Raw genomic sequence first — 15,073 nt, 5'->3', positions numbered from 1 at the left:
ACACACAGAGCATTTGTTGCCTGCTGTTTGCCTGTTGGCACGCCAAGGAAGCTGTTGCTTAATTTAAAATGTCCATTAGCTTCCTCCAACTGGACAGTTACTCCAACGAATTTATGCCGTGGCAGGTTTACGCTTGGCCCTGCTCTGTTTGTCCCTTAGAAGGTGTGCCTAGGGCAGTGGGCACCCTCGGGTGTCTTGCTTGAGAGTGTGTTCCCTCTGTGCGGGGGAATTAGATTCCCAAGGCCCCCCCTTGGCCAGAGTCCTTCAGGAGCCTTTGGCCACTGCCCATGGGAAGCCCACAGCCGGGGAGGTAGGGGGAGGGAGAGCGACCCCGTGGGGGAGGGGTGTCCTTTTACATCTCCAGGGGAGGAAACCCCATTTCCCTCCTACCCTCAGGCTCTTGGGGAGCCTTGCCAGGCATCTGACAGGAAAGGACCTTTTGTTCTGAGCTTGTAAGAAGTCTGAGCTGGACTTGTTATCTACCCACAGCATTTCCTGGACAGGGGCTGTAGTAGAGGCTGGCCCCCAGCTTTGGCCTTGGCATCCTCCTCTCCCGCTCTGGGGACAGGGGAGGCTGCCGCTGGCAAGGTCTAGGCCTTCATCAGCGGCGGGGCTGGCGACAACGGGTATCTATTCTTTGCTTGGGGGGTGGGCAGTCAGTCCCAGACAAAGCTCCCTGACAAAAGGGAGCAAAAATGTCACCTTTGTGTGTGTATGTGTGTGTGTGTGTGTGTGTTGGGGGTGCTGCTACTGGGGAAGGAGTGAGCCCAGCCACCCCGTCCAGTCACCTCTCGCTCGGCCGGGAGGGAGGCGGGCGCGTCCCCCAAGGGCTGCAGGAGCCGCGGCGTGCGCCCAGGCCCGGGCCGTGTCTGACACCTAGTGGCCACCTGAGCCCGGGGCGGGGCGCGGGGAAGGGGAGGAAGGAGGGAGGAGGGAGGGAGGAGGAGGGCGTGGAAGGAATCAGGAAGCGCGGAGCCCGGGCCGAGCCGGGGGCTCCCGGCGGCGGCTCCCGGCGGCGGCTCCCGGCGGCTCCCGGCGGCGGCTCTCCCGGCGGCAGCCCCTCCCCTCGGCGCCGGGCTCCGGCTCCGTCCCCGGCCCGGGTCCGGTTCCCGCCCCCCTCCCCCGCAGCGCCCGCGGCCTCCGCGTCAGGCCCGGGCAAGAGGTCCCCACACCTGGGCCGCAGACCCCCTGCACCCCTGAACGCGCGCCGGGTCGCGAGCCCCGGATCTCGAAGGTTACCCGAGCTCGGGTCCAGAAGGCCGGGGTCGCAGTGGGCGCGCTGCGGCCCCTCAGCCCCCGGGGCGCGGCGTCAAGGTTCGGGCCCGGGCAGCGCAGGGCCGCGTCCCGAGCGCCGCGCACTAGCGGGGGCCCGGCCGGCGCGCGCGGGGGCACTTCCGGCGCCCTGGGCGTGACCCGCGCCGCCCCGCCCCGCGCCGCCCCCGCGGCCGCCGCCCCGTCGTCATGGCGACGCCGTAGCTTCCGCGCGGGGGGCGGGGGCGGGGGCGGGCGACGGGCGGAACCGGCCGAGCGGCCCGGGCGCGGCGCCGGGAGCTCGCCGGCCGGGGCGCCGTGTGGTGCTGCGCGGCGGGGACCAGCTCCGGGCCCGGCGCCCGGCCAGGTAGGCGCCCGGCGGGTGGGTGCGAGCCGAGCCCCCGCGCGAGGCCGGGGCGGCGCCCAGGTGTGCGGCAGCGGGACGCCCCCCCCCCCCCCCGCCGGCTCCGGCCTCCGCGTCCCCCGCACCTCACCCGCTCCCCAGCCCCCCGGAGCCGGTCGGGACCGGCGAGAGCGGGCCGTGCGCCCCGCGGGAGCTGTCGGCCTCCGCGCCACTGCGGAAGTTAGGTCGAGCGCCAGGTGACCTCACCTGTTCTAGAAACTCGGGAGGGTAGACGTGGACCCGCCAACGTTTGCTACGACTGTTGTGTTGAAACCTGAAACCGAGACCCGCGGACTGCTTTGCTGGTTCTCTCCTCAGCCTCGCCTCTCTTCCTTTGGGGCTGAAAAAGATCTAGCTACGAGAACCTAGTTCTGGAACCTGCGCAGCTTCCTGTGTGAGGGTAGGAGTGTCTCGTTTGGGAAACCCTGGCTCGCCGGCTCGGCCCTGCGGGGCCCTGAGTACAGGGGTGCAGAACTGAGCGGAGGGAGGGGCCCGCTGCTGCCTTTGACACCCAGGTGATGGCAGGGCCACCCCCCCCCACGCCTGCTCTTTCCCCCAGGGCGTCACAGTGAGAGGGATCCCTGTGGACCCTACCCCCAGCCTTTCTCTTTGAGATTGTCCCTCTCCTCTCATTATCCCTAACTTGCCAGTCTTTCAGGGATTTCTAAGTCTCATTAAATGAAGCTCCATCTCAGGACATCTGGATTCTTTAACTCTGTTTTTATACCAAATGAAGAAATCCCACCTTCTCACAGGTACCTTGATTTCTCTTGTGAAATTGGATTTGAGGCAGAAAAATACAGAACGAAAACTTGTAAATGCCAAGGTGAGACCCACAGAGAGAAAGGGTGCGGCAACCTCCCCCCACCTCCGTGCGGGAGGAGGCAGCCGGAAGCCGGGAGGTGGAGCCACCCCTGTCTGCCACCTTGCCCTGGCCCTGGCCACCTTTTCTTGGCTGGCAGAGCTTGGCTTCTCTAATATGGAGTGGCACAGCAACACCAGAAGGCATGGGTGAAGGAATCCACCCCAGATCCAGGGTGGGGGACGGGAGCAGATAGAAGAGGAGTGTGGGTTTATGAGAGGTGGTAGGGCTGTCTGCTGCCATCTGGCTCTCTGTGGCCCCAAACTTCTTATGTTAACAACTTTGGATGTGCGACTCTTCCCAAGGTTTTGTTTTTATTAGATTGTTATCTGAATGCCAACCATGTGATGGGCACTTTGCTAGGCACCAGTACATATTTATCCCACTTAATTTTTGCTGGGCCAGTGAGTAAATCAGGTGAGACTCAATATCCCCTATGTTGTGGATGAGGAAGCAGGCTCAGGGAGGGGACTTGGCTTGTCCAGGAGCACAGAGTCATAAACAGTGGGACTGGTTTTAACATCACATCTGCTTGACCGGAGCTGCATTCATGGGTCCTAGGCACTTTTGCCTTGCTGGGACCCTTCTTCCATTAAAAATAGTAACAGTAAAACAAACAAACAAACACCCTATATTTTACAACTGTGTTGGTATAAAGACAAATGTAATCCAAGCTGGATTAAAAATTAGAACGTTTTCTTCAACGCTGAATTTGTTTTTCCTCCCGACTTTGGTAGAAATCATAACATTTTTTGTGGGTCCCTACAAGTTTTGGGAGCCCTGGCACCAAGCCCGCTGTACTTAATGGAGAACCAGGCCCAGTGTCTAACTTCAAGCTTTGCTTTCTTCCTGCAGGCTAATTGGAGCTCTGCCTGACAGCTCAACCTTCATTTTGCCTTCTCTTCCATCACATTCTAGGACATTCTAGGGCAATTGAGTTGTCCCCTCCTCCCCCACTCACTCATCAAGAAAAGCTCTAACCTCCGTCCCCAATATAATCTTCTCTAACCCAATTAGAACCCTGCTGTGGACAAGGAGGGCTGTGGCCAGGCCAGGCTGCCAGCTTCCAGGCTCTAGGACACAGTCAATGTCTGGTCCCCATAATGAGATTAGGCCTCGTGGCCTTTTAATGAAACTGTGGGCTGGGGGAGAAACAGTGATTCTCAGCACGTTCAAGCCCTGCGGGTAGCTCCTGTCCCTGTTTGATTGCATTAAGTGGAACCTGACTGCAAGTGTGTGGGAGGGGAGGGGGTGACTGTATCAGCCCAAAGTTCCAGAAGCTGCCAGAACTGTCACCCCCATCCTGTGCTCTGACAGCAAGGAGGGTGACTGAGTAAGGGACTATTAGAGCCTCCTCTGCTTCCAAGACTCGGGTCTGTGAGGCAGAGGAGGCCTTTGGGGTGGAGAGTGGCTGCTTCCAGGCCTGATGCTGCTGCCCATGCTTCTGCTTTGGGAACAAAGGAGGTATAAGGACTGCCAGCATTCTGGAGGGACAACCCAATTGGGAAGGAAGAGAGAGTCTTGTCACTGTCTGGATGAACCCAAGGAGCATGATTCCAAGACATCTGCTTAGTAGGGAGTGACTCTCAACTGACTTCAAGGTTTGCACATGTTCGATCTGTTTTGTGGGCAGGTCAGATTCCAGCCAGAGTCCCTGTAATGTGTTCTCTCTCCAGCATTGGAAGCAGCCCTTCCTTTGCACAAAGAGAGGTTGCCAATGATGTTGAATGGAATAAGGAATGGGGGAATGCCATTGTTGATGTTGAAAGAATCTTTCTGCTCATGTCCTGTAAACCACTGAACCACTCACTACTTCATCTTTTTTGTGAATCTGGATTTTTCCCCCTTGGAGCTTATTGACTATGAGGCCACCTGTAGGCAAGGCACAGGCCTGCCTGAGGCAGGATGGTCTTGCTTGGTGTGAGCTTTGAGCATCCCTCTTACTTGGACTTAAATCACCTTCACATTGGGAGGGGGAGTGGGGGAGACAGCTTGGGCCTCTGAAGTTCCACAGGTTAATCTTTATGGCTTTCTCCTGGATGCCTAGTTCCCCAGACAGATGGGGCAGGAGCGCTGCCTTTGGAGCCTCTGTGAAAAGCTCACTGATCAGTTGGTTCAGCCTCCTGTGTCCCCTTCTCTCTCTCTTTTTTAAAAGATTTTATTTAGGGATCCCGGGGTGTCGCAGCGGTTTAGTGCCTGCCTTTGGCCCAGGGCGCGATCCTGGAGACCCGGGATCGAATCCCATGTCGGGCTCCCGATGCATGGAGCCTGCTTCTCCCTCTGCCTGTGTCTCTGCCTCTCTCTCTCATTGTGTGCCTATCATAAATTAAAAAAAAATGTATTTAATTTTTCATGAGAGACACAGAAAGAGGCAGAGACACAGGCAGAGGGAGAAGCAGGCAGGCTCCATGCAGGGAGCCTGATGTGGGACTTGATCCTGGGAGTTCGGGATCACACCCTGAGCCGAGACAGACACTCAACCAGACACTCAACCACTGAGCCATCCAGTGTCCCATCTCCTTCTCTCTTAACTACCAGTTTCCGTCCTGCCTCTTTTTTCCCCCAGGAGAGCCCACAGGGGACACCAGTACTTGATGGGCTTAAACTGCCTTAGGAGTCTGGTTTCCTGAGGGGTGAGGGACATGGGAGGACTGGCATGTGACAGGGAGGGACCCATTGGAGCTCTGCTTCAAAGTGATCATCTTTGGCAAGTGCCCTTTCAGATACATCCTTGATTGACTTCAGTATTTGGAAAGCAAGACAGCCCACCCTGGATGCGGGGCAAAGCCACACCCCTGCCAGACAACTACTGCTCAGGTTGCGCCACTTCAATGTATAAAAGTAGGGGGACACTGTCTTCAGTGTGTATGGTGGAAAGGGCCATTGGAGCCTGAGTTGAACTCGTGGCTTGAATTCCTGCTACTTTTTTAAAAAAATCTTGTTTGCTCTGTAACTTGTCTGCAAGCTCCTTGAAGGCAGGGATCATGGCTTATCCAGTATCTGGCGTATTGCCAGCATGCAAAGGGTGCTTCATGAACAAATCATTGAGCAGCTATTTGCGGCTGATAATTTGGGGCATGTCATCTATCCTCTTTAAGCCCCCATTTCCTCACCCATTAAACTGAGCCAATACTCCTGTTATCATAGTGGTATCGCGAAGGTTACAGGAGAGAATGCCGAGTACGGAGTCGGGGCTTGGAAGCCCGCCGTGAGGCCCCTGTCCTCCCAACACACGCAGGCAGGCCTCTCCACTTCAGCAGGTGGGGTGCAAAGAGCATGAGGGGCCTGACTTCCTGGGGGCACTCAGGGTGTGAATTTACAGTGCAGAACTTTCAAGCCCCCCCATTTAGTCCTTTCACTACTCCAATGTGTGTTTTCTTTTCAGGACCACCAACCACTCCTCCAGTTCTCAGAGGACACCGACCAGGTGTCCTGCAAGTGAACTCAGTCCTGACACTGTTTACCTGGAGACAGCGTCAGATCCCACAGGTTATGGGCTCAGTCCCACAAGACTGCCCCCCACTAAAGATGCCAGTTACACATCCAGGTTGGCACCAGTGCTTCTGACCCACCTGCTGTAGATAGGAAGTTCTCATGGCCCTCTCCTCAGGTTCAACTAATTTGCTAGAGCAGCTCACAGAACTCAGTGAAGCATTTTACTTATTAGATTTATTATAAAAGGAAATGACTCAGGACCCGCCAGATGAAGAGGAGCGGAGGGGAGGGTGAGGTCCGGAAGGGTCCTGAGTGCAGGAGCTTCTATCCCTGGGGACTGGGGGAGCTGTCTTTCCCTAGAAGCTCCTTTTGGATTTTAATGGAGGCTTGGTTGCTTAGAGGTGGTTGATTAGATCACTGGCCATTGGTGATTGAACTCAAATCTCCAGCACCTCTCTCCTGGGGCGGGGGGAGGGGGGGGAGTTGATGGGTGGAACTAAGGATTCCAGGCTTCAGTCACGTGGTTGGTTCCCCTGGCAACCAGCCCCCATCCCCAGGTTATCTAAAGGCTCAGTAACTTAACAAAAGACTGCTTATGGCCTTCTTGGGAAATTCCAAGAGCCAATTCCAATTCAATTGGCTCTGAGATCCAAGAGCTCCCATTGCTGTCCTTGGTTATTCTGCATGGCAGGTGGACCCGCGGCAGAGCACGTTCCTTCTGCTCTTTCTAATTCGGAGCTAATCAGGTTCCGACCGCGCCCCGGGGCTATATGAATCTAATAAAGGGGAGGAGGGCGGAGAACAAGTGACCAGAGGACAGCATCTGTTCCTGTTAGAGTCTGTGCAAGGGAATAGATGCTGAGGAGGCCCTAGAGGAGCAGGACGCATCCCGGCCTGGCACCAGCTCACAGGGCCCGTGAGCAGAGAGGCACAGGTGAGCCTAACGGGGGGGCAGGACGCCACCGGGTAAGTCAGCTGCAGGCCAGTCTCGGAGGGGCAGAGGTGAGCGAAATGCCCATTCCAGGTTGTGGACAGATGGATGGAGGGGAGGGTGAGTGGAGGAGGTGGAGGAGGGGCGAGTGGTGGGGAGCCGGTAGGCGCGGGGAGGAGTGTGAGGCAGAGAGTGTTGTGAGGGCCAGGAAGTGGGAAGCGAGGGTATCCTCTGAGTGGGTTTGGTGAGAAAACCCAGGGCCACAGATGGAAGGGAGTCAGCATCATGTTACAAGATTGGCTTTTCACCAGCAGGTAGCGGCCCTTTCATGCAGGGTAGGGCGTCAGGATTGGGGAGCTGGCTCGTCCCTGGCAGGTCTGGCATGTTGAAGGGGGTACAGAGATTGGGGTAGAAGCTCCATGCCCTGGCTGGGGTGGTGGCGATGAAGAGGGCCAGGAGGGAAGTGATGGCGGGGGGGACTCGGGGAGGGGGGATCCCCTTGGACTCGGTGACCTGTCTCCACTGACATTTGCACAGTTGTCAGGGCCAGGCCCAGGAGGGAGCCACACTGGCCACCTGCCTGGTCAGGAGGGGACTTGGTAGCAATGGGCAGGTGCGTTGACTTTGTGCTGAGTTTGAAGTGTTTGTGGGATGTAGGTAGAGAACACAGTGGGTAGTTAGAAACAGGATTTGTATTTGGGGAAGAGATTGGAACCGGGCCTAGATTTACCTGTGAAAGGTGACAGATACAGAGACAAGAGTTTCAGAAATGAGGGTTCATAGTGTGCCAGGCCTTCTGGAAACAGATGTGCCTCCCTGCCATGGGAGTGTGTTCAGAAGATGATTTGATAAAATGTCAAAAAAGTAAAAGAGAACGTAGGCTTGCTGCAGGGTTCCGTTTCTCCGGTTAGGAATTAGACACACGTGCAGAGATGGCCACATAGTGTGGTTCATTTAGCGAAAAACTGGAAGCTAGCTAAATGTTGAACAACAGGGATCGGGCCTTGGTTACAGCATGGAACAGCTGCACAGAAGAATCCTGTGACGTCATGCAAACGATGGCGTAGGTGGATATTCGACATGAAAAGATATGCATGACCTACTGGGAAGTTAAACAGGTCATACCTATTCTGTTTCTATAAAATACTGTATGTGTTTCTAGAAAAAAGGGATGTGAGGACACATGTGAAAATGCTAATTACTTGGAATTTTTACCTTTTTTTGCTAATCTGCATTTTACTGTAGGGAGTGTGTATTAGTAACACTCCCCACTGCCCCCGCCTTTTTTTCATGGTGAAGTTGCCAACACTTGTCGGGTATGGCAGAGAGAACCTGGAGGTAAAAGGAGTCCCTCCCCGCCACCCACCAACCAGACACGAGTTCTTGTGCGGCAAGGGGTAGAGAGCGAGCTCCCGCTGGCTGTTAGCGGGGCCCAGAAGCCTGTTGGGCCACGGCTCTGCTCAGCTGTCTCCTCTGGGATGTTCCCAGTGCTTCTAGGAGAGGCCGGGAGGCTGGGGAGGGGAGAGCACCTTTCTGTGGGCACAGGATGCCCAGCACCAGGATGAGGGGGGTGGAAGTCATCTTCGTTCGTGCCCCAGTGCCTCTGCCTCCTGGGCGTAGGGGCCAGGGCTGGGCTCTGGGTCAGGAGAATCCACTGGCTCAGGGTGAAGAGCTGGCACAAGGGCCATCCTGACCCTGGGGAGGCTAACATGGGGGGGACTGCACAGAGGAGCCAGGAAACGGGCTCACCACACACACACAGCGCCCTGAGCAGGGCTTTCCCACCTCCCCGAACTGCCTTCGTCCTTCCCAGGGGATCAGACCCCCTGCTTCTTGCCCCGACAGCATTGCGGGAGTGAGTGGCCGGGTGCTGGCCCCTGTAGGTTTCTGGTGCCTTTAGGTTTGGAGAGCTCACCTGAGCCGTGCAGCCCTAAGGGGGGGCAGCAGGGGGAGCAGGCTGCTTGGCTGCTCCTGTTCCCCACTCCTGCAGGCCTGCAGGCAAGCAGGTCAGAGCACATCTCTCCTGCAAGCACCTGCTGTGGGGGCCTCGCCCAGGCCCACAGGGAGGGCAGGGCTCTTTATCTCAGGCTGCTGCAGGCATGCTGGCTGTGGGGGGCTGGGGTGGGGGGGTCGGCTTTCTCCTCCCTGGATGTACTCATGACCCCCCCCCCCCCGACAGACCCTGGTCCTTCAAGGGGTTTTCTCACTTCTCTGTACCTCATTTGTGAGGCCCCCCTGAGAAGACCCAGGGCCTCATCAAACAATATAAAGCCCAGGCGCAGGGCCCCCGCCGCCCCCGAATTTGGAGGGCCTTCACTTGCACCCTCATTGCATCTCACAGCCAGGCATCTGGCCTGTCTCTGGGGGAAGTGGGGCACCCCTGCCCAGCCACCCTTGAGACTGGGGATACAGGGCTTTAGCACGGGCGGCCCTGAGGGCAGATCGGCGGAGGGTGCGCCGGTTGGCCTCAGAGGCCAGGGGTGTGCCTGTGGGGTGCCAGCTGCTCTGAGCTCTCCTGTCTCTCCTGCAGCAGCTGCTCAGCATGGAGAGCCGGGCCGGTGTGGCGGCCACCCCCGGAGCGCTGCCTTACTACGTGGCGCTCTCCCAGCTGCTGGGCCTGACGGTGGTGGCCATGACCGGTGCGTGGCTCGGCCTGTACAGGGGCGGCATCGCCTGGGAGGGCACCCTGCAGTTTAATGTACATCCGCTCTGCATGGTTATAGGCCTGATCTTCCTGCAGGGAGATGGTGAGTCCCACTGCCTGCACTTCTGGAGCGCCCCTGGGGGAGGCTGTTTGCAGACCTCGCTTAGCCCTGAGGTCTCCTGTAATTGGGCACGTTTCAGATTCCAGAAAAGACATGAAGGAAGCTTGCTTGGAGCCTGGGGATCCCAGGCATCCAAATCCAGGGGCCTGGGGTTGGTGGGTAGCAACTCCTTTCCTACTTACCCTGGCTCTTTCGACAAGGAGTGTCTGAGGGTGTGCGCTCGCGCTGCTTAGAGCAGGCAGCCCAGGGGCTGGGCCTTGAGCTGAAATTGGGAGAAAGAGGGTGACTGTGTGTGTGTGTGCATGTCGGGGGGATACTAGCTGTGGCCAAACTAAAGCTCTCTGGGGTGGGAGTGAGGCCATGTTTAGCTCCCACCCTGCCTTCTGTGGCCTTCTTCTCTGGTAACAAGAAATCCAAATCTGGATCTATTTGACCCATTCTTCCTAGAGGAGGTCCTGGTGACAGCCCCTCCTTCAGCAGCGGAATCCTCAGAGGCATTCCCCATGCCGCCTGGCCCTGTCCCGCTCAGCCGAATGAGGGGGTTAGCTTGGGAACCAGGGGCCCCCGCAACTAGGGAGCCTGCTTGCTACAGGTAGTTAATGTCTGCTCAGGCTTCCATACTGGACTATTTGAGAATCATCATAGCTAAGAGGTGACCTCAGAAGCTTGGTGGGCCCTCATTGTGACCGCATGATGAACCTACAACACAGCCTGGAGTACACAGGACACTTGACCAGGAAGTGGAGGTGGCAGCTGGGGGAGTGCTGGGCCCCCGGGAGCCTTGTTTAATGTGGCTGAGGTACCTTGACAAGCCCTTAATTCAGATCACCCTTCCTAGCCAAGGCATGTCTCCTTGGTGCCAGCAGCACGCAGGCCTGACGTTCCTTTTCTCACTCCCCATAAGCCCTGCTGGTTTACCGTGTCTTCAGGAATGAGGCCAAACGCACAACCAAAGTCTTGCACGGGCTGCTGCATGTCCTCGCGCTCATCATCGCCCTCGTGGGTGAGTTCCGGGGCACGGCTTTTCCTTTCCTCTCCCTCTGCTTCTGACCTGGGGGAAGAGGCTGCGGGACAGGTCTGGTCTCTCCTCCAGGTCTGCTGTGGCCTCCTCCCCATGCCCCTTCCCCCTGCTGGCGTCCCCTGCCGGGACACTGGGTGCTGGCAGCCATCAAGCTGGGACCAGATCCCAGAAGTCCCAGCTAGTGGGGTTTCCCTTGGGTCACCTCACCCACTCCCCGCCCCACAGCCCTGTCCTCACATGGCCCTTTACTGTGCTCCAGGCTTGGTGGCGGTGTTCGACTACCACCGGCAGAAGGGCTACGCTGACCTGTACAGCCTGCACAGCTGGTGTGGCATCCTCGTGTTTGTCCTCTACTTCGTGCAGGTGAGTCCTTCAGCCCCACAACGATGTGGGGGGAGGCCGGGGCGGGGACGTGAGTGCCACCAGGGGGCCCATTTTCCAAGGCATGTGCCTGAAAGTGAAAAAGGTGCTTTAGCACAGTTGGATGCTGCTTTCAGATTCTGAGATGGGTGCCAAGCCAGGATCACGGGTGAGGGGGCCTCAGACCCAGGCGCCTTCCAGCTGACCCCGCGCACTGTTTGGCCTCTGGCCCAGGCTGCCGAGCAAGCATACAGGCCCGGTGAACTGAGAGCAGGCCTGGAGCGCCCTGCCGGGGCCAGGACCTTTCCTGTGGGTGCTTACTGCTTCCTCACCCTTGCTCCCGGGACTGAGGAAGCCAAGTGGGTGGATGGAGGACTTCCCAGACAGTGTCTGGACACGGCTTACCCGGGGTGGCCTTGGGGTGGCTGGGCCGGGGGCCAGCTCAGTCCCCAGCTCCACCGCCTTTCCTTGCAGTGGCTCCTGGGCTTCAGCTTCTTCCTGTTCCCCGGAGCTTCATTCTCGCTGCGGAGCCGCTACCGCCCCCAGCACGTCTTCTTTGGCGCCACCATCTTCGTCCTGTCTGTGGGCACAGCCCTGCTGGGCCTGAAGGAGGCGCTGCTTTTTAAACTTGGGTGAGTGTCCTGTGTCTCCGGGGCCAGCAGAGATGGAGCCTTGCCCTCTGCTTCCCCAGACCTCTGCCTTCTGGGCCAGCTCTTGGTGGACTTAGTGGAGTGGTGGTTCTCCTCTCTGGGGGGCCCGGGGAGGCCGGGTTGGAACACCCTCCATCTTTCTGGCCTGGGTGCAAATGGCATTGGGCCTGACAGTGACCCTTTGGGTGGCTTCTCCCTTCCGCCCTAACCCTGCAGGGCCAAGTACAGCACGTTTGAGGCTGAGGGTGTCCTGGCCAACGTGCTGGGCTTGCTGCTGGCCAGCTTTGGTGTGACTGTGCTCTACATTTTGACTCGCGCTGACTGGAAGCGGCCACCCCAGGCGGAAGAACAGGCTCTCTCCATGGACTTCAAGACGCTGACGGAAGGCGACAGCCCCAGCTCCCAGTGACGGCCTGCCCTTGCCCCACCACAGGGAGGGCCTGGCTGGGGCTGGCCTCCTCAGTTCTGGGGGTTTGGATAGGCGTCTTTCCCACGCCCCGTTGAGGCTGCCCATAGGACCAGCGGCTCCTGGGGAGGGCTCGGCAGGGTGGGTAGGGAGTGTGGGGGCTGCGTTCCCGGGAACTTTGAGGTCTGACTTCTGGGGTGAAGGACTTGGCTTCCTCTGCTTTCCCTCCTTGCTGCTGCTTTAGAGTCCTGTCAGTCATCCACCAACCCCTGCCCCTGGGTCACCATCACCCCCCCACCCTCAAATCGAGAAGCTCTGGGTAGGGTTTTGGGTGGTCAGTCCTGATTACAAAAGCACAGATCCCTAAAGACGTAGAGTGGCTCTCCTGTTGAAGCAGCGGATGCTGGGCCACGTCCAGGGGCTGCAAAGAGCACAAAGCTGTGGGAGAAACTGGACCTTAGTGACAGGCCTGGCGAGGCCAAGACTTGCTTTGTGTAACACTGAATGCAAAGCAGGAGTCTCGCTAGTCTGAGTAACACGTGGTGAGAATGGGTCCAGGCTTTGGCAGCGGAGCAAGTGATATTATGTATAAAATATGTTGGTGTTCAGGGCAGGGTTCCCCCGGAGAGGGGAGGGACGGGCCCCTGGGAAGCTGTGGAGATGTGGCTTTGGCCCTGTCTGCGCTTCGCCTTCCCTTTCTTCAGTCCTCAACCCCAGGACGGCTCTACTGGGAGGGGGACGGGCCACAGGACTGAGACAAACTGTACTTGGCGCTGAGGGCGACAGGGGAGGGCGGAGATGGCCCCCTGGGCGGTGGGTGAGCTGTCCTGCAGCTACTCCCGCAGGGTCCCCGCCCACACCAGCTGGCTTAGGCGCTGCTCTGGCTCTGCCCTGAGGCCAAGGGCACGGATCTTTTCTTTTTTTCTTTTTTTTTTTTTTTTAAAACAGAAGGCTGCTGCTCTAGTCTTATTCCCGCTCAGCGGGGAAGGCAGGGCTGCCTGCTTGTGTTCTGGAGGAAAGCCTCATCCCTTTACCTGGGCCCATTTTGCAGGAAGTTGGGACTGAGTTGGAATCGGGTTAATCCCCCAGCTGCATAAGCAGGCTGTGCTGCCTCCTGAGTCACTCTTTGGCTTCAGTCTCGAAGTAACGTGATTAGAGCATTGACCTTGTGCTTCTTGAACTTGGTGAATGCTCTCTTCTTGTTTTCTGGGCTTTGAGGAACATGACCCAGTTTGAGACAGACACAATTTACTGACATGAAGAAATGAATGAGATTTCCAAACCTGACTACTGTTCCTTTGACGGTTGCCTTTTTCTCACTCAGTGCTGCCTTAGAGAATGGGGCTGGCCTCCTCCAATCCTCCAATTCTCAGATTTCTAACTCTCGATTTTGGCCTTGGGCCCTGCCTCCGGCTGCTGCCACTTCTCTGAGCAGGTGGCTGGGGTCTGGAGCTGCCCCCCTCCCCCGCAGGGCTGCCCAGTCCCCTCTGAGCCTCTCCCCACCTCCCCCACCTCCGCTGCAGCTTGCCTGGACGGACTGGGTGTTCGCCTGGTTACACCATGCTCTCTGCCAGGGCCTGGCTCACGCTGTATAGCCAGATAGTTACACGTGGAGAAACGCCCCCTTGGACGAACTACCAAAGTACAATTGTGTGTCTCCCTTGCCAGATGACACATAGAGAAACGGAACCTTAGATTTGTAGTCAAAATCTGTAAACTGGCCCGCTTGCCAAAGTGTATGTTGGATGATTCAGGAAGCCCCCTGCAAGCTGATGCATGGTGGTTTATTTTACTTTGCCTGTGGCCAGTCTTCTGTGAAGTACAATGTAGCATTGGTGTAATAGATGATTCAATAAATGTCTACAGCAGATCTCTGACTTGTCTTCATTTGCTGTGACAAAAAAAGAGAAGCTTGTGCTTCTAGTGGAGTCAGATACATGAAGTTAGTCTTACTAGGCTCAACAGAAATTGAACGTCCCCCCACTGGGCACAGAAGGTAAAGTGATTAAAGATAATCTGTCATGGCACAGGCTCTGAAATGGCCCAGGGGCTGTTCAGTGTCTGACCCCAGTGTGGGAGGCGCTCCCTTAGGGTTAGAGAAACCCTTTCCTCAGCCCAGAGAGAGTGGCCTGGAGGGTGCAGCCCGATAAGGGCCTTGGCAAGAAGTTCTCCCCAGTATTCTGTTCACTTTTTACCTTTTGAAAATCTGTCTCTTAATTCCTTAAGAAGAGGAGCAAAGCTTTGAGAACAAGCTGAGATTCCACTTGAGAACAATCCCTAAGGCTCAGGCAGGAGGTGTGTTTATGGTGATCTCAAGGCGGGATGCTCTGTGTGCTCCAGAAAAGCATCATCGCTTAAAATACTATTTAAAGGAATCCTACAGCAAGCCCTCTGGTAAGTACTCCTTGGGTAACATGAATCCTTCCTGACATTTACTTTATTCTCTGTCCTTTAAAAAAAAAAAAAGATTTTGTTTATTCATGAGAGACACAGAGAGAGAGGCAGAGACATAGAGAAGCAGCCTCCCTGCGGGGAGCCCAATGTAGGACTCCATCCCAGGACCCTGGGATCATGACCTGAGCCAAGGCAGCAGCTCAATCATTGAGCCACCCAAGTGCCTCCTATTCTTCATATTTTTGAGAGGTCTTTGCTTTTTGCATCCATGTTCTTTCTCCTGAATGAAGCTTCTGCCTGAACCTTCATTGGCTTAAAAGCTTGCAAAGCACACGACTTCATATGTGTCACAAGCTGATGGCTCAGTCAAGGTCACAGCTGGCTCTCAGAATGAGGACAGAATCACCTTGACCCTGTTGGTGTCCCATCTCACTTCCAACTCTTATGCTTGCCTCTGCATCAAGGGTCTCCTAAGTTTGTAAATATTCAAAAGATCCCAGCCATGAAGGTGGTGCCTCTTCTCCCTGCAGATGGACCTCTTGCCTCCTTTACCTGTCAGGATGCCCCTCACCTTAACTGGGTTTGGAACCCCTTG

At 56.9% G+C, this 15,073-nt stretch overlaps 1 protein-coding gene across 3 annotated transcripts; it reads left to right on the top strand.

Moving 5' to 3' along the window:
- The first annotated feature begins 1,512 nt into the window (after positions 1-1,512).
- On the top strand, positions 1,513-13,954 carry LOC129512611 (transmembrane ascorbate-dependent reductase CYB561). 3 transcript variants are annotated; one of them, XM_055330024.1, is made up of 6 exons: positions 1,513-1,618; positions 9,416-9,629; positions 10,552-10,650; positions 10,928-11,031; positions 11,503-11,660; positions 11,895-13,954. In XM_055330024.1, the coding sequence occupies exons 2-6, from the start codon at positions 9,425-9,427 to the stop codon at positions 12,085-12,087; spliced, it is 759 nt and encodes a 252-aa protein (XP_055185999.1). In that variant the 5' UTR covers positions 1,513-1,618; positions 9,416-9,424; the 3' UTR covers positions 12,088-13,954. The 3 variants fall into 3 exon arrangements, with proteins under 3 accessions (XP_055185999.1, XP_055185991.1, XP_055186008.1); XM_055330016.1 differs by having other exon boundaries at positions 1,515-1,618; positions 9,413-9,629; XM_055330033.1 differs by lacking the exon at positions 1,513-1,618 and adding an exon at positions 1,746-2,054 and having other exon boundaries at positions 9,413-9,629.
- The last annotated feature ends 1,119 nt before the right edge of the window (positions 13,955-15,073 follow it).

Source organism: Nyctereutes procyonoides, unplaced genomic scaffold (assembly GCF_905146905.1).
Source record: "Nyctereutes procyonoides isolate TBG_1078 unplaced genomic scaffold, NYPRO_anot_genome, whole genome shotgun sequence".
Classification (NCBI taxonomy): domain Eukaryota; kingdom Metazoa; phylum Chordata; class Mammalia; order Carnivora; family Canidae; genus Nyctereutes; species Nyctereutes procyonoides.
This window is presented reverse-complemented; position numbering and strand designations above follow the sequence as displayed.